Below are 19,341 nucleotides of genomic sequence, written 5' to 3' on the forward strand. Positions count from 1 at the left end.
GCGCTAAGAGGTCTTAAACTGAAGAACATACCCAGTAAGTATTACTTCGATGTGGAAGAAAACGTGGGCAACTCATTTTATCGGAGAGTTTTATTCTATTTCAAATCTATCTATCAATCAAAGTCTATCCGCAATATATAAAATACTCTAGTCAAAGTATTAAGTGGATGTAATTGCTGCTCATTATATAACAGCACAGTGTTAATATATAGTGGCTTTATATAATGACCTGTACTCAAATATTTTTCTTATAAGAATATAAAGTATACGAGCGCTTTCGGCAAAAAACATTTTGAATACATTACGAAGATTATGTCAGACATATTAAATTATCTAAATGAATATAACTATCGTACTCCAGCGGTATCGAAACAAACACTTAGGAAACGCACAACATATTCCACTTCTGTTATTTTCAAAGGCGATTTAACTATGTAACGAGTGACTCGCACATCAAAATTTTCATTACTTGAAAATAGCACACATTATAGGAAAGAGGTACTTGGCGTATGTTCTTAATTACTAATATCATCTAATATAAGATAAAACCAAAGAAAAACTAATAAAAAAGTTTAACCTCAAGAGATCACGATCTTAAAGTAAGAAGTTTTATAATTTTAGTAATATACAAAAACAAATTATATACGTTCAAAAGCAATCTATATCTTAATGCATCCAAACCAAAAAAGTAATGTTTATTTAACTTTAAAGCCAAACCGGTCTAACGGAAAAGAGCTGAAGCCTAACAAGTATTATTTATTATCTTATTGTCAAAAATAAAGTTTCCACGTTATCTGCAGTAAAACAAGAAAATTTGACTATCGCGACAAGGATAAGGAAGACGCGCCATTTATAAGTTTAAATCATGTTATATTTTTAAGAAAAAAAACACGGTCCTATAATTAACAATAATAAATGCACGGGTCACTCACTGCAAGTCGAAATGGTGGTAGTGCAGGGGCGGCTGCAGCTCGTGCAGCTGCAGGTAGAACTCCTGAACTCGAGAGTACTCGCGCGTCATAGCGCGGCGCGGCGGTGCCGGCGCGGCACGACCTCTCTCGACTACGTCTCCGTGACAACTGCTCGCTCGAGGCTCGAGCTGCGAGCACCTCTGCACCGCGACAGTCGCCGCTCGAGTCGCCGGCCGCCGCGGACCCTGAGAGCCTTCGTGCCAGGACGCATACTAAGCTTTTCCCACCGCCCCTACCTCCATTTTCCGCTGAGCTTACACAAACATTTGAGGAACGCTACAGAAGCGCTACCTCATTGGAAATATTTTATCATACCTGTAGGTAGCTAGCGCCTTCGTCCGCGGAATCCCCATGAGAATGAGACGGTCAACACCGCAGTCCGAATCTAGAAGAGCACTCTCTACCCTGCTAACTATATATATTCGACACGACTATCATACCATAAAATATTCGTTCACACGTTTGCATTGATAAATAATATTAATGTAAAGATTTGAAGCTAAATTATATTCCGGGTTACGATTTTTATAAGGAAGGTTCAAACATTATTTGAATATACGAGTATATTCTTTTCCCACCCTTAATATAGAACTTTTACGAAAAAACTTACAACGAACTTGCATGTACGAAGAGAAATTTAATTAATTTGATGCAGTTTGTCAGAAAACGTGAAATATTGCTTTTCGATGGCGGCTTCGCTCCTCTCCGGACACAAAAATCATGCCCTAAAAATCCCTCCTTTGCGAATAATAAATAATCCTTTGAAAAAACACATTTTCGCATCTATAACATAAGTCAGAATAACGTTTTGCTTTTGTTCGGCCTAGTGTCCGCCTAGTGTTCGCCTAGTGTGCAGTCTGTTTCGATACCCGAAGGAGATTAACAAAAATATATATACATCTCAGTTATCCCTTTTGCCCGAAAAGGAAATCCTAACATAAAACAGATGTAAAATATCTAGCCCATACTTCACCATTAGAGGTTTTCTAAGCGTATAGCTACTGCAGCTTTTGGGAGAACTTAATAAGTTCATAAACTGTTCGTAAAAATAACTGAATGGACGTCGCATAATTGTGAAAACTCTATCTCAAGTTTTGAAGAAGCCATTTACCAACAACGACATGCAAATTTATATACTGTTGCCCTGACGAGGAAAACGGGTTTACATTTTAATCAGAATTGTATGTGGTAGTCGAGCACGCTTCGGCACGAATTAGGCCAGCTCGCACCGGGGAAGTACCACACCCCCACAGAAGACGGGCGTGAATAACATTCTGCTGTTTCGTTCGGTGAGTGGGGGAGCCGGAAGCCCATATCCCTTTCCTTACCCTTCCAGTCCTTTCCTTTATTCCTGTTGCCAATCCTTTTTTAGTCCCTTCCCAATTTAAAGTCGTCAATCCATTTGTAGAGGCGTAAGGTTTGCAATGGACCTTATGCCTCTCTAAATGTTCATGGGCGGTGGTAGCGCTTACCATCAGGCGTCCCACCAGCTCCGTTGTCGACAGTAATATAAAAAAAGAAAAACACACAATTAAATAACCTTAGCTCAGGGGTAAGACCCTCGGACTTCAACATCGATAAGTTCGAGACCGGGCGAGCGTGCAGGAAATAAATTGATTTATCAATTTATCTGCACATGCGGATAACACCACTGTATTTTCTTGTGTTTGATTTTACGTGAGTATTATACATTTAGCAATTTAAAACTTTTTAACGGATTTTAAACGCGATTTATTCATTATATTATTAACCCGACGTTTCGAACACTTTACAGCGAGCGTGGTCACGGGGAGACCGTCTCCCCGTTTAAAATCCGTTAAAAAGTTTTTAATTTCTAAACATCACCACTTAGTAGATGTTAAAAAGTTCAAAATTGTTTAAGATAATTCACAAGTGCGATGACTGCATTAATTATATCAATCACAAGTAATTTTCAATAAAACCATACCTGCCTGTGTTTTCAGAAGCCATTACGAAATAACGTTAAAAGCAAGGCAATCGAACGACGCGCTCAAAGCTCCGTCGCAATCAATCACGCGCTACAGATGTATAGGACAGATGCATCCCACGTCCTTTGTCAAGCCAGTCTTTAAAATGAGTACGTTTTTGTTACGATATCTCATATCAAAAAATCATTAATTGTTAATTTACTGTTTCAATGATTAGTTTCGAAATGATTTGGTGTTACCATTATTTATTCAATAAAGTACAACCGACAGAAAAATTTTGAAAAAATATTACATGTGACGATGTATTATATTTACGAGTACCTATATTTATTGAAAGCAATTGTCAGTTTAGCTACGGTTGGTATTTTCAGTAATATTTTCAAGTGCAATATATTCTCTTCGAAAAACAATAGTGCCGCAAATAATATATATACTCAAGGCCCCCCGGAATGCACCATGGGTATATATAATATGCAAAAAACCCACTCAAAAAAAAAGGTGTATACTATACTAATAGAGTTCAGCATATTCTACGTATCTCATTACATAGTCCATCTATTAATCCGTTCGTATGAATAAATCTATGGCCGAATCAAATTCTGGGCAGCCATGCACGTGATGTAAGAGATCATCATACAATATGCATGTACATTGTATGAGCCTTATATCCGAATTGATTGCAAAATCGACTGAAATTTTCTGATATGACAGACGGTCATATTTGTGGAGGGTGGCGGAGCACGCGTTACCCGGCGGGCTTATTAACATCCCACGCCTGCTAAAACTATTACTCGCGGATGTGAAGTCGACCGTTATAATTTACAAAATGATTTTAGTAGCGACCGACAGGTTCGCATTGAAACGAGATCGAAGAGAACATTTCTCATTGAACAGCAATGTTCACACTGCGACGTCAAGTAGGTTGATTACGCTTTCGGGTAAGTGGAGCCGCATGAAATCGAACTTTATCGGTTTTACGTCAAATGTAATAAAAAATAAATGTCTCACAACTACGTATTATATTTTTGGTACACATCATTATATATTTGGTTACTATTAAATGTGACTCTACTTTTCAGGTGTATTTCCGCGGCTTGACCCGCATGCACTCCTAAATTTTTATGTTTACGAATGCTAAAACTACAGTACAAAATTGTATTTTGTTGAGATGATGTTAATGTATTTTGTGAATGTAAATCCTTAAATTCAAAGTTTCACATGTTTATTTTAAACGATAACAATATTTCATACCTATAAAGCTTAATCCCTTATAAGCCTATATTTTGCGCTGAAAATTATCCTTTGATATATTTTTCCAAATATCCACTCAAACTGCAGAGTACCAAACGACTAAACTACTATATTCATTAAAATAAATACAGTAGTTTAGTCGTGATAACTTTAGCTCCTATGCTATGCATTGATTAATTGTTAAAATTTTAAACAGAATGACTTTAAGCGGTTTAGCGGGATGAAAACCGACTATAAAATAAATGTTAGATTTATTTTCCAGCATCACATAAAAAAGAATTCGTGTATAATCAATATTGAAATCTAAATACCTTTTCAATAAATATTCATAGCAGCATATCGTTTAATTATCATCGGTAAATTTGCGGCGTACCAAAGCCTTCCTTTGCATGTAGCCACCAACCAATGCAATTAAAATATTGCACATGAATAATTTGTTCTGGACGTTTACAGTTATATTACAGAAAAGCAAAAAACAACGAATAGAATATTTTGGTTTGTAACTTATTGTTATAATCATGTGATAATTTTTAATGATAACAATACTTATTAATGGACAAAAATGAGCAAACAATTAGTGAAGCATTAAACGTTTAACAAAACACAGATCGTCCTCGGTAAAGACAATCAAAGGAACACAATCAACGTAGAGGGACTGGCAGCCGATTCTGTTATATTTCGGCCGTGCGGAGTCACAAGTGCAGGTCCGGCTCGCAGTGCGTGATAGTTCGGAACGCATCATTGAGATCGGATTATGTGTGATTAGGCGCGAGGAGGCGAGTCCACGCCCCCGGCACGCCCTCGCGCTCGGCGCCTTCGCGCTGATAACGCATTTCAAGAGATAACGCGTGACGTGCCCGCCGCCCGCGCTGCCACGCCACCGGCCCGCAAACTCATTCTACTCAATTGCCCTTAATATTTACCTAAATCTAGGTATGTTATATCTGTAAATTTTAAATAGGTACCTAATGAACAATCATATTGAGATTAACATTATTCGACTACTTCTTTCTTCCTTAGACTACAGTCTATATAATAAGTCCCGCTTATCCCAAGTTTGGGCAACAAACGTTCAAAGCTTACTTCGATTCAAACAAACATCTTTTTTTCTTTTTCACCAATTACATTTGTACAAATAATATTAAGGTTACGACAAATCCCTGAGAAAAAACTAAATTGTGTGAAGTGCAACGCAGTTTAGTTTCGCGTTAGCGTTCGTAAGATCAAGGCAAAGCTCGTTAAATTTAGCTGCTTTACTATGTGTATAACCCCCTTTTCAGCAATGTGCCTACAATAGACGTTGCCACACTTATATAATTACAATGAACACGAACCAAAGCACAGCGCAGCGCGTTCTAACAAACAAACACTCTTCTGCATCATGTTATAACTACAATTAAACGAAGCAAATAATAACAACAATCAACTGAACTCAACCTGTTCCAAATCGTTTGCAAATACATATTTTCTGTTCTCTATAGGTTTAAGGTAATTGATTTCTCGATTAATAAAACTTATTTGAAATGAAAATGACTCACAAACAATGACGGGTATAATGTTACAATATTTATCTCCGAGATTGAAATCCACCTCGACCGCATAAATGTCGCGACATGCAACACGTCTCTGGGCATTGCAAATATAATAATAGCCATTTATTGTTTTCGAACAGTTACAGCGATCGGATGTAGCTGATGCAATAATCGTAGCGAGCTCGTCTCCATCCCCCGTGCGCTGTTGCGATGGAGCGAGGGGACGCCGCGGGGACGACACGGCCGTGTGTTGATTTAGGTTATTCACATATCAATTGTACGGTTATGAACGGACGTCGATGCATTTCTAAGACGGGCTTTGCTTTATACGAATTATATACTACATTTTTAACTCGCCTTTATTCCTGTCCACTTAACTAACTAACTAAATAATAAATTCTTTATTTGCCTTCACAAATCATTAAACAACTGAGTACTATTAACGTTGTGAAGAACTAGTGTCTGAAATAGGTCGTAAAAGCGCCCTTTGCGGATAGTACTACTAGTAGGAATAAGTACAAGATAAAAATAAAAGTAAGAAATATTACAAAATTTCACTTAAAATTAACTGTAATATTGTTGAAGTCTGCAACAATAAAATTGTTAGGTTAAACTTTATTTCAAATGCCAGACTCCAGTATTTTCGCCATTATTATAATATAGTTATTTAGACTTAGCGTTCAGGAAGTTTAATAACTTCCTGAACGCTTCCTGTTAATTTACAAAAAAAAACTAGCTTGCTTTGTTTTTTTTTTTTGGTTTGAATTAAGAGGCTCAATAAATACATAGGCTACTATTTCATATGAATATATAATTTGAAATCATCTTAGCTCTATTTCACTATGTCTGCGATAGAAAGGAATCAATGAATAAAAAAAATTCTTATTACATTTATATTTAATATATACTTTCGGATACGAATCAAAAGCTTCGTTAATAATAGAATTAAGATATCTATATATTCAAGGGAGTGTCTATAGCAGCACATAACAGCTAAGACATCGAACGAAAGACTCGGAAGGAAGCAACTAGCGGTAGACATTAGACACCGGACACCCGCAACCCGACACCGGCACTCGACACCGGCTCGCAGAACCTAATTATTTGGCTAATGCTTTTATAGAGGTTTCTTTATTTTATGCGCTTTATCGGAATTGATTTGTGAGAGAATGTTTGAATGATAGGGCAGCATCTTACTACTGGTTTGTATTTCATGATATCGATTGCCGGCTTGGAGCTTTGCAGATCAGAGCGATGCGCGGCTGTAGGTACGCCACTCCATAAACACTGTAGCGAGAATTTGACATATTTTACGCAAAAATTTATTCATATAATTCTAAATATGTTATACGTCTTTTGTTTGAATTATATCCTTTTCTAAAGAGTTAAAAAGTTAATTGTTCAATGTGCAAGGAATGTGTGTTCCAAGAATGAGGTACTTTAATGATACATTTTTACATTTATATTAAAAGGGTCAACACATGTCCGTAATTGCGCCTAGTACATGCGCCTAGTACAATGATCCTTGGCTCTCCTCGTTGACAGAACGATTTTCAATTTTAATTTCATAGACAGTTTCTTTTATTTTTCTCTGCTTCCGGATTATCACGCTGGGTTTGATTTAGAACATACTGTTGTCTTCGATAAGTGAGTAAACTCGTTTCTACAACGTTTGAGTTTGTTACAGTTTGAATTGGATCAAGTTGCAAACTCACACAGCTCGAGGCCGGGGGTTACTTCAACGTGAAATTATAAAGACGGGAGGGCAAGCCAGGATGCATATTGTTTACTGACGGCCGATATCGGCCAACACAAAACCCGGTATGTATCTCACCGCACTGTTTGGACGACCTTTATTTGACGAGACGTTCATGTTATAATCAATCTGTATTATTATTATACACGTGGCGAACGACAAGTGTGCGCACACTTGTTGTGTATTGTGTCGGTAATTAACGTAAATCGTGCATAATTGGCGAAAGTACTAGCGTGAAGATGAAATAATTTTTAAGTATGCATTGCAGGATACATTTTTTATGGTTAAAATGAAATTATTTGCTAGAACGTTTAGAACAACATCAATATTCACAATAAGTCTTCTTATCTGAATTTTAACATTTTTATTGATGATGATAAGCAAAATTTTAAACTTAGTATGCTCCACATTTATTTTCTTTTATTTTTGATTGTCTTTTTTAAATTTATCAATTAAAGCATCTATTAAGATTTAAACTCAAATATCCCAGTTCGAGATCTTCAAAGCTCTAGAATCTTGATAAAGATAACACTTTTAAGAAACACAGTGTAACATTAGAAAGTTGTTTGCAATACTGAACGTATTAGCTGGACAAATGTATAGACAGCGGGTGGCAAAGAGACCTGTTGCGTGTCTGTGACAGACTCCGCGTGCTCCCCCCCCCCCTCCCCCTCCCCACCCCCGGCCCCGGCCCCATTCCCGAGTGACATAAGCGGTAGAACATTCCACCCTATTGATCATTTCCCAATCGTCAAACAAAATTATTACCCGGATTGATTTGTATCGGATTGATGTATTACTTTTTCAGAATAGATATAAGTAAGTATAATTCGGCAATGAGTCCTGAGATATGTGGTATATTTTTTCATTAAAAAAATATATGTTACGAGACCCCAGAGCATTCCCTTGCACACTCGAGCGATAGGACGTTGTCTTCTATTGTAAATCTTTATTTCCCATTATCACATTACATCTTTTCTCTATATCCATTTTACTTTTTACTTTAGCGTTCGTAGTTCAAAATTTCAACATAAAAAAAATGCAAGGTACAAAGAAATGTTACAGATGAATGCACACTTGCCGTGAGCATTGCACCGCACAGAGCGTCGAACATTCGCAGAAACGTTAATTAACTGGAATATGTTTTTGAAAATTGAGCTTTTATGTGCGTCGTCCCATTTTTAATGACCGTTTTACTGAAGTAAATGGTCGAAACGATGAATTCAAATATCCATATTATTACACGAAGCTAAGAGCTTGCTAGCTTACAATCCTGACATGAAAAACTACCTTGGTGTAACCCTGCCATAAGATCTAGCAGGCAATTCCATCCGAGTGGTATGTGGGGTTTCAATTTCATAACAAGCATAATTTGAACATCAAGTCAATAGGATGTTGTCGTGTAGGCTCATCCGATGCCTCGGATACAATCTACGCCGATTGTTCTGGCCCCCGCGCGCCGCACAAAGGGTCTCATGCAAATGTCCTCCGCACTTGCCGCCTGCTGCGATGTCATTCTCAGATGAATACATTGTGTGCATCGAATGATTACATTTTTGGAATGTTGCTACATTTTTCTCCTTATAAATTATTTAAATTTTTCATTGACATCAATGCACTGAATTATAACGTATGTACCAATATAATTTAATTTAATTGAACTGTAACAAAACATCTCACGATATTACATCACGCCATCTAACTGCAGATGTTTCGCTTTAGGAAGCATTCTCAATTATCAAACTGAGGTCAATTAATCGTCCAATCATTCCAAACTTCACATCTTAGTCCCCGGTGCGATCGGCAATTACCGCAACAAGCGGACTGGAATCGTCCGGTGTATCAGACTAGCTGACTACACACAATTATTATTTAAACGTATGTAACTATATAGGTTGCTATATCGATACGTTAAATGAAAATATAATAACTGAGCTATAATCCAGCATTGGTGTTTTAAACGAAACGAGACAATATGGTTATTATAAAATGAAACTACATGGTCTTTGAAAACAGCTTCCAGTCCGCAAATCGCATTTCCACGAACTCGTCCACCGACGCTGCACAGAAATCATATCCGCAAAGTTTTTGTAGAAATTAAACAACTATATTTATAATCTGACTTTAAGGTTAGCAGCTTATGGGATTTGATCTATCTTTCTAACTTCTAAACCACACTTATTGATGGAATGCATCCGCCATGGTAGGTTAGATTCGTTTACGCTTTTCTCGTTACGTTTGATGAATTACCTGAACCTACGCCAGTTCTTCGCGTATGTATATGACATTTATTTTAAACAACAATCATAAATATTAATATAAGTGTTGAATAATATATAATAACCAACACGTGTTTCGTAAAGATAACAAGGATATTGTGTTCAACTATAGAATATTTAAAATATATCCATCTGTATCTTAATGAATGTTATAATGTCGAGTTGGACCGGTAAAATGCGGCCTTGAATCATTCTCGTATTACATAATGTTATATCACCATATAGGAGTCTTTAAGCTCATAATCTACTATATAAAAATAAGTCGGGTTTTCCTTCCTGACGCTATAACTCGAGAACGCACGAACCGATTTCCACGGTTTTGCATTCGTTGGAAAGGTCTCGGGCTCCGTGAGGTTTATAGCAAAGAAAATTCCGGAAAAATTTCAACAGAAAAGCGGGAAAATCATTTTTCACATACAGCCATCTGGTGGCGAAACGGAGTTCGCCGGGTTTGCTAGTCCAATCTAAAATAGGCAATGTTTTGATACCAAAAACATAGAAGAGGGCAGATAAATAAAACATTTGAAACAATTATCCTGATCCAGGCAGAGACAACTCCAGTAAAGTAGATATATTTTGTTCGCGGCGAGGGTGGTTTATGTATCTAAGTATTTAGTTTTAACTTGTACGTGAATATTTCCATAACAAAATAGATGGATTTTAATAATTGCATCCCCATAAAAACTTAATTTTTATACCCCTATCAATTGTTGCATGCCATCTTAATTACAAGAAGCAGTAAATAATACATCGATGATGTTATTTATATCCTGGTTGTACTCTTCTTGTAAAGGTGCACGGTAAAGAGTTTTTGATTGATTGATTGATTGATATTCTAGCGTTTAATCAATAGTCTTCTTCCTTTATACTCGTACTAGCTGCGCCCCGCGGTTTCACCCGCGTAAGTCCGTATCCCGTAGGATATCGGGATAAAAAGCCTATATGTTATTCCAGTTGTCCAGCTATCTACGTACCAAATTTCATTGCAATCGGTTCATTAGTTTTTCGTGAAAGCGTAACAAACATCCATACATCCATACTTACAAACTTTCACGTTTATAATATTAGTAGGATATCAATTCAGACGTTAAATTTGCATAAGAGCTCACAAGACAATAAAGTGCAATACAATACACAGCTTGCAGTAGAATCCACAATTGATTAAAGTAATTTAATTCCGAGTATGAGACCAATTGACGAGACGGGTTCGATCCCGTCGGAAGCTGAATGCAATTGCGCGAAGGGCCTGCGAAGCTAACAAGAGTAACACGAGCTGGCGGGGTCAGCTCGAGCCGTAGCCTCTCGTTATATACCAGCTGACCCGACCAACTTCGCAACGCCATGGTACTTTTTCCTCAGTTTTTTACCTTTTAAACCTTCCCTGGCCTATTATGAATCCATCAAAGCCAAAATTCTCTAAATCGCCCCCGCCATTTTCGAGTTTTTGCGAGACTAACGAACTGCAATTGATTTTTATGTATATAGACACAAGAATGATAGTGGTTTGAGAGGACGAACGACGCTGAAAATATTCTAAATTAATTTCATTACGATACGATATTTGAAAAGAAAACAATACGTAAGTCGGATTAAGTATTAACACAGACCATTACGTAGGCTGCGGTATTACCTACTAAGATATTATTAAAGTCTTGAATGAAGTGCTAATATTAAACTTTAATTCATAATACCTATGTACAAAATATTTTTATGATTGATAATGGTTCGTACAAAATATTTTTATGATTGATAATTATGGTTCGAAACACGTCTAGACATAAATTAAAAATCGTTCGAAACAACCTTTGGGTCTTATTATAGCATTAGGTATTCACAGATGTCATAGTTTCTCACAAAAGTATTCTAGAAAAATGCATAGATAGTGGGCTAGTATAAGGCTCGCTTCGCTTGTTGTGGTACATTAATCAGCCATAATAATTATTCTGCTTTAAAAAATCTAACAATTTCTAGAGATGACGTTATTTAATAGTGGCAGCAAAGCAAAGCAAAGCACTATAGTTAATTCCAAACAATACAGCGGGAATGACAATCTTTCAGCCGCATTCCGTAGTAGAGACAAATTGACATTGTCATACTTTTATATTTGATTTGAGATTTTTTAAATATGGAAACCTAAGTTAGAGTAACATTTTTTGGTTAAGGTTTTCTTCGGCTAAATAAGGGAAGGTCGGCTTGACTGGGGAAACGCGCGAGTTAAATCTAGATGTAGAGTAAATACCTGATATGTCGGAAGCGCGTCATGAGCAGCGCCCGCCCCCGCAACTGCCTCCGGGCCTACCTGCAACAGAGCATCCGCTCAAACCGTTTCCATGGACCACCTCTTCAGTTTGGAGAAAACTTTAGCTTAGTTAATGATATCTTAAGCATGGGGCCGCGCAATGCATACGTGAGGTGAAATGAAATATCGAAGTAGCTCGCATAGGTATTTAAAGTTTATCCTACGTTTGATCTTTTACAAGTGGACGTTTGTACTGTATCGGGTACATGAATGGGCATATGAAATATCGTAATCGTCAAAAAGTAAGATTAATCCAGCTTAGGCTGCGTAGTATTGCGATGTTTGTCCGTCCGGTATTGCCTAACGACCAATCAGCAGCGACGCGCGATAACAAACATATTTTTTTATTTACAACTTGTTGCTCAAATTGGCCGCACAAAGGGGCGGCAATTAAAATGGAATAAAATATTTTTGCATATTTTTCTTCATACGAACAACTCTTAACTGATTAACGTATTAAAACTGATTACTTTTAAATTATAATTAGACAATAGGTATGACAATCGTTTTCAATAAATTTGACATTGAAATTACGTGCGTCATACCATCAAAACTTAAAGTGAAAAACGTGTCTCGACCTCGCTGCGTCCACATTTGTGTGCACAAGACACCCAGTACCCCATGGTAACGTAAATAACCAATAATAAACGTAAGGTCTAATATGGATTATTTTATAGTGGTCCCCGCGATAGCAATAGATCAAGATAAATCCTTCCGAGCTGATAATTTGGAATATCGTGCATACGGGTACATCATTCATTTTATTATTATCAACGTTAGTATTGAAGTTGATTAGTGTTCTGGGCAGTGGTAACCTCCCAAGTACATAAACAAAGGCACACTGCACTACCTAAAAAGTGAAAAAACTTAGTACAACATTTTGAAATTTCCTCACATTAGTAGATCAATGACGGAACTCAATGGTAGTTCACGATCATAGACGAATTAACCACTGAACCCGACATGTAAGCGATCGTACCTTCGCCGGTCATATCAGTGAGCGGGTAAGCATTGTTCGTTTGTTTATGCGTTAGTCAAGAATTTATTGTCAACACAACAACTGTCAAAAATGTCAAAATTTTCAGCTAAATGGTGTAAAAACTGCAACTGCGGTAGCAGCACTCTTTCAATGCATTTTTACACGCTTTTTATTAGCTTCACCTGTATGTTTGTTTGTATGTTTGTTTGTATGTTTGTTTGTATGTTTGTTTGTAACCGACTTCTTTGGGCGCGATTTTGACCCACTTTAAACGGCCAGATTTCGTTCAAACTTTGTAGATTTATTGAGGACCGATGACAATACACTAATTTGATAAAATTATTCCATTTTTTAATTTGCAAAATATGATTTTTGTTAAAGCGTGTTTTTTAGTTTTTTTTAAACTAATATTTATTAAGTACAATGAACAAAGAGCGTTCGACACGTACGTTGATGCACAAAACAAATAAGAGTGAATTATTACGTATTTTGTATCTGTGTTTAGAATGAAAATTAATAATAAATTAAATCTTTGTGTCCGCGATACTTCACTTGACAGAAAATTGATATCGATGCCCGCATATTGTAAGAGAATTTTCCGAAATCCTTGAAAGTCTTCAAGAAACATTGTCTATTTAGAAAAAATAATGAAATATTTTTTTAAAGTAATATTTCTATCTCTAGTATTTAGAGTATTATAAAGGTATACATTCAAGCGGCATTTCAAAATTTCATATATTAATAAGGATGAATACATACATACACACACACACACAACCTCTAGTCTATACATTCAAAGTAACAGCTTTTCTATGACAGACGAGTCGCACGTCACAGCTACTTTTTGAAAATACGACGCGGCGAGGTGAATCGACAATGTATTTATTAATATAGGCTCTCAAAAATGGTGCTTAAACGGAAATTTGTAGTAGTTCGTTATGTATAACCTCGTTTTGCAATACAGGCTTCTTTCAATTAATCGTAAATATCTTAATTCTTCGTGTTTAAGTTGCTTTCTCAGTATTGCTAGTCGCTCTCTTATTTTATATGGCTATCAATATTAGAGCCTATTATTTGGACCTAATTATTAAATCCTTATCCAAATAAATAACTTTATATTCAAGGATGTTTCAGTAGGTGTGGATTACTTTTTAAATTATTCAAATCGTTTTTTTTTGCCTTTTAGAAGACATTGCTATATATACAAAACTGCGCGAACCATCGGCGCCGCGCCTCGAGTGGTTCCATACTATTTTAGTTAACCTATTAATGTAATAACCTTCAAATAGACCTTTTCTTTTCTTAGATTTATACCGATCAATCTATTATAACAGTAGCTATGTGACCATCTGCTAAGTGTTTTTTTTTTTTGTTATTTTATGATTCCGGTCAGTTAGATGTTCTTTGTAAGTTTCTTATTTTAATATTAATTAAAAGGTATACATTGAAATCTACTTGTCTTGTGCTAATTATGTTCCATACAAAATGAGCGTCTTTGTAAGGATAAAAAATATTAATTTCTAAAACAATCAATACACGGTACACTATTCAGGACATTTCATACTCCGATCGGCGCGTGCGGTGAGATCTAAACCAAAGCCGTATTTCATATGGAAATGTCATAATATTTAATAAACAGTCGAAAAGTGGAATGCGCAAACTGTTTACAAAGTGACCAGCGGCCAGACGACCAGAACGTTCGCTCGGAATCGCAGCACGAACGTGAAGCGGTAGTGCCAAGAGAGCTGTTTCGGAGACTCAAGATCATACATATATCATTGGATTGGGGACATCGAAGCGTCTCGAAACAGGAACTCGAAAGATCGCCGCAAAATATGGATCTTTTGAAATATGGACTCATAAATGGCTCATGTTTAAATCATCACGTTTCATGCTGATTGAAATATTGAAATGTCGACACGTCAAATAGGAGAAGCAATGTTGTTTTTTAAATACTTTACATATATACATATAATATATATTGTTTGGATGAATAAAAAAATGCACCAAAACCTAGTCATACCGTTTCCTACGTCCTCAATTTAAAAGTTACGATTTTACGTGCTTGAAATTACTAGAAGTAAAGCTGATACACAACAAACTTATACAAACATATAGTAGGGGAGCCCGAGATGCTAAATGTGTATTTACTCGAGCGTTTCAGAAACCTATTGGAATTCGCAGATTATACGATAGCAAGAAAAAAAGTCCTATAGTGTTTTCAATTTTAGCGGTGGAAAAAGGTTTTTGATATTTTTTTTTTTTGTAAAAGAAAAACGGGGCTGTGGAAATACTCAAGCACGTGAGATTTTGATATTTTAAATGCATTGGCATATCACTGAAATAAAATATAACTTATTCTTACGATTTATGTGGTAATTTCGTGGCTACAAATAAAAGGTAAAATATAAAAATATATGACTCGAGCGCGTCAGATAAAGATATTACGGGTTATTTACAACATAAAAAATCCATATTTCGCTAATCTGACAATTTGAGCGTAACCTTAAAGAATTATCGATATTTTTAAATTTTCTGCGGCTCCTGCGAGCGCACCCACCAGTATTACCTGCTCATACTTTCTGGAGGTACTTAGTAATAGGTAAGGTACGTTCCCTTATAATAATCTGACGCGCTCGAGTAAATCCCAAAATCCCCTCTTGGGCTCCCCTACTAATATATTCTATATCAACGAGCAACAGTCAAGTACTTTCAATGTGTTTAAAGCCCTTTCGTCGGAAATTTGTGTTGAAAATTTGCGCTATAACGACTAGATGAATTTTATAGCGTAGTAATGACGTGATGCATTAATACACGGATGTGATCTGGGAGCGGGTAACAAGCTTAATCGTCCGCTAACTAGCTGAGAGGATTGTCTGCCGATAATCCTGTCAAAGCGATTTCAGTTTGGGAGGAATTTACTTGCATTCGTTTTTTGATTGCTACTAATCATTAGTTTGTACGTGCATCTTTAAAACCGGACGCTAAAAGTTGGAAGACAAAATATAAATTTCAAGTGTCAAGTTTGTATGAACTTACGACGCAATGCGACCAGTGGTAAAACAAAATAATCCTAAATTCTATGAGCTAAAGCTTAGCGCATCAGCAAAATATGGAAAAATAAACGATTCATTTTATCTGAGATTTTGAATACTAATAATAAATAGGAAATTTGTATGTAAGTATGTTTATAATGTTTTCACACACAAACTACTGAACCGATTTCAAAAATTATTTCAATACTGAAGGCTCACTAAGTGACATTATAAACTGTATAAGTACCACGGGCGAAGCCGGGGAAACAGCTATGGGGCGAAAAGATAAAGAAAGAATTGATGAAGCTATGAGCTAGGAAAGAACTAGGAAGGCTAAGGAAAAGCGACGCAGAATATAGTGTATCCCAGTATAAAATACCTGCATTATAAGCGAAATTAATTTAAAATATATATTTAACATAAACAAAAATTGTCCACCTGAGCCAAAGTATTAATTTCAAAGATTCTCAACAGTTTTAAAAAAATATGCGTATCGTGGAAATGAGATAAAAATGAAATCTATCGAAAAAAAGACTTCTGCTTCTCTATGTTATTGTTTTGATTTTGCGTCTTACGCAATACCAGCATTTTTGGAAATGCAATTAAATGTAATAAAATATAAAGTATAATTATGGAGTCGTGTTTAGTGTCAAAATGTAATTTGAGACGAAGAAATAATTGGAATCAATATACTTTTCACAGTTAAATACGAATATGTCATTCAGATGTTTTGAACCATATTTCAATACATGTCTGCTAGTAATTGACTAAGAAATCTATTTTTTAGTATTATATATCATATTCGTAATTTTAATAATAATTTGCAAAAATAATAGGGGAAATAGAAAATTGTCTATAACGCCAAAGTGATGACGTCACGAGTATCTGATAAAAAAGTATGGGTATTACAAAGTGACAACATAACATAATATTAATTGACAAAAAAATAACTATAAAAGCTAGAATCCCCTGATTGTATATGTATGCACATAATTTAAAACTTTATTTCTATAGGTTTCCGCGCAGACCAGCCTTGCGCGTTACTCTTTACCGAGAAACTATAACACTTTAAAAGCTTTGAACTAATTGAATTTATAATTTGTGTCTAGTCGTATTATCAACCCTGGAAATAACATTTTATTAACATTATTTAAAGAAAGCTCGATAGTTCGGTTAGAAAACTTCTCGAACTCTCATAAAGAACCGCGTTTTGCTACTCATTATTACGTGCGGTATTTACCAGAAATTGCCCCTAAGTTTCATTTCTACTTAATATTAAAATGTCTTATTAATATTGAAATAGCCAACTTACTAAAACAAGAGATATTTAGTTTATGTGAAAGTGCGGACAACACTATTTTTGCTCACATGTATACTATTTATTTAATTTTTTTTTTCGAAACATCGTTAGTTACCTGAGTGCATATTAGGCATTCAACATTTTTGATTAAAAAAATAATATTTGAACAGTCTGTATAGTGTATGTTAACCTTGTCATCTCATCTTACACTGTTAGTAAATTAAGTATGGTTGGCGGCGCTGCGCCATATAAACATTATCCAAGTCCAAATCATTTTACATCTGCTTATTTGAGTATCGCCAAAGTGTACTCGGTATAGTTTCTATTTGTTTGTTACCGCCATACTAGCAAATATGTTACTATTTCAAATCATAGCTGTTATGCTTGAGGCGATGCGTTTCAATATCTTTTTTAATGTAAATTTATTAATTTAAGCATGGTTTACGAGGTCGCATGAAAATCAGATCGGATTATTCAGAGAATAAGTGCTAACATGTTGTGGTAATATAACCGTATACATATAAATTCTACACTATTAATAAGTACATTATTTCCAGCTCTTTGCAGGCAGTATATATGTGTACGTAGCATATGGCGTACTTGTATGTAGTAGCGTCGGCGTGATTTGTATTTATTAAAAAAAAGATTACATACATCAATTTAAAATGAACCATGCATCCAAAAAAGTTATAGTAAGGAAATACAAAATTGTAAAATACATTTTTTCATTTATTATTATTGCCTTGGAAATGATACTTTAGGAATTGTTCCTATGGGTTCTTACAGATAAGTTATAATTTAATTTTATGTATTTCGATAGCATACTTCTTTTCCAAAAAAACGAATCGCCAAGTGTGTTGCTAAGCGATAATATAGTTAAATGTATATATATTTAGATATACATCACAAATACTGAAGTATAAGAGTCATGGTACAATGTAAATACAAATAACAATAAAAGTCAAGTAGGCAATATAGCTCACAGCCACTGACCCGTACACTGAAGTGCTATGAAACTTTATTTGAGCATAAGGGGTCCGTTACACTGATCATTGTGATGGCTCTTTTAAAGCATTGGTACTATGCAATGTAAAAAGGTGTATTTGTATAAAGGTAAAATATTGACCGTAACATTGTTTGTATATCTAAACAAAATCAGTTATTATGCATTTTAAAAGACTAACCGTAGGAAAAAAATGTCACACTCCTATCTAAACACAGTGCTGCACAACATTATGGTCAGTATTGTTGTATAACTTCAAAATAGGAGGTTCTTAATTTGATTGTATGGTTTTATAAATAATTTATTTATTTTTCTGTGCTACGATGATTCAAAAGCACTTCTTATCTTAGTCTAGTTGAATAAGATTTTTTTATGTTTGGTAGATGATGCTTCTCATGTGGTGGATAAAATTTTGGTACAGTAGGGACAATGTGATAGTGGTTGTTTTTATTTATACTATAATACTTAAACAATCATTTCTATATTTTTCTTAAATTTTTATAAATGTTATTTTCTGCTAATCATCATAAATAAGCAAACACATGCTGATAAAGCAAACATGAAGAAGATAAAAATTTTTGTAAATTTTTGAATCCAAATAAAGATCTCCTTGTATGTTTATTAAAGAAATTTACTGTAGACTGGACCCTAAGGAATGTTTGTTTGAATGTTATTCTATCTGAACAATATAATTTTAAAAATATATCCTACTATTCTATCCTACTAACATTATAAATGCGAAAGTTTCTAAGGATGTGTGTGTGTTTGTTACTCTTTCACGCGAAAACTACTGAACCAATTGCAATGAAATTTGGTATGTAGATAGCTGGTCAACTGGAATAACATATAGGCAAATTTTTATCCCGATAATCCTACGGGATACGGACCTAGGCGGGTAAAACCGCAGGGCGCAGTTAGTAAATAATATTTAAACTTACATTACAAATTATCTGAAGAACTTGTAGCAATTTTTTTATTATTTCCTAT

General features: G+C 35.3%; 1 protein-coding gene across 6 annotated transcripts in view; it reads right to left on the reverse strand.

The window, feature by feature from the left end:
* LOC119835474 (protein cycle) overlaps positions 1-19,341 on the reverse strand; it is a 49,571-nt gene that overhangs the window by 28,953 nt on the left and 1,277 nt on the right. For 2 of the 6 annotated variants that reach the window (XM_038360312.1, XM_038360311.1), the window contains one exon: positions 11,978-12,037. The exons of 1 other annotated variant lie outside the window; for it this stretch is intronic. In XM_038360312.1, coding sequence (XP_038216240.1) covers positions 11,978-12,000 — 23 coding nt within the window. In that variant the 5' untranslated portion in view covers positions 12,001-12,037. Of the gene's footprint in view, positions 1-932; positions 1,178-11,977; positions 12,038-19,341 lie in introns of those variants that run through there. 3 more of the 6 variants (XM_038360313.1, XM_038360309.1, XM_038360308.1) reach the window with 3 other exon arrangements.

Source organism: Zerene cesonia, chromosome Z, assembly GCF_012273895.1.
Source record: "Zerene cesonia ecotype Mississippi chromosome Z, Zerene_cesonia_1.1, whole genome shotgun sequence".
NCBI classification, from domain to species: domain Eukaryota; kingdom Metazoa; phylum Arthropoda; class Insecta; order Lepidoptera; family Pieridae; genus Zerene; species Zerene cesonia.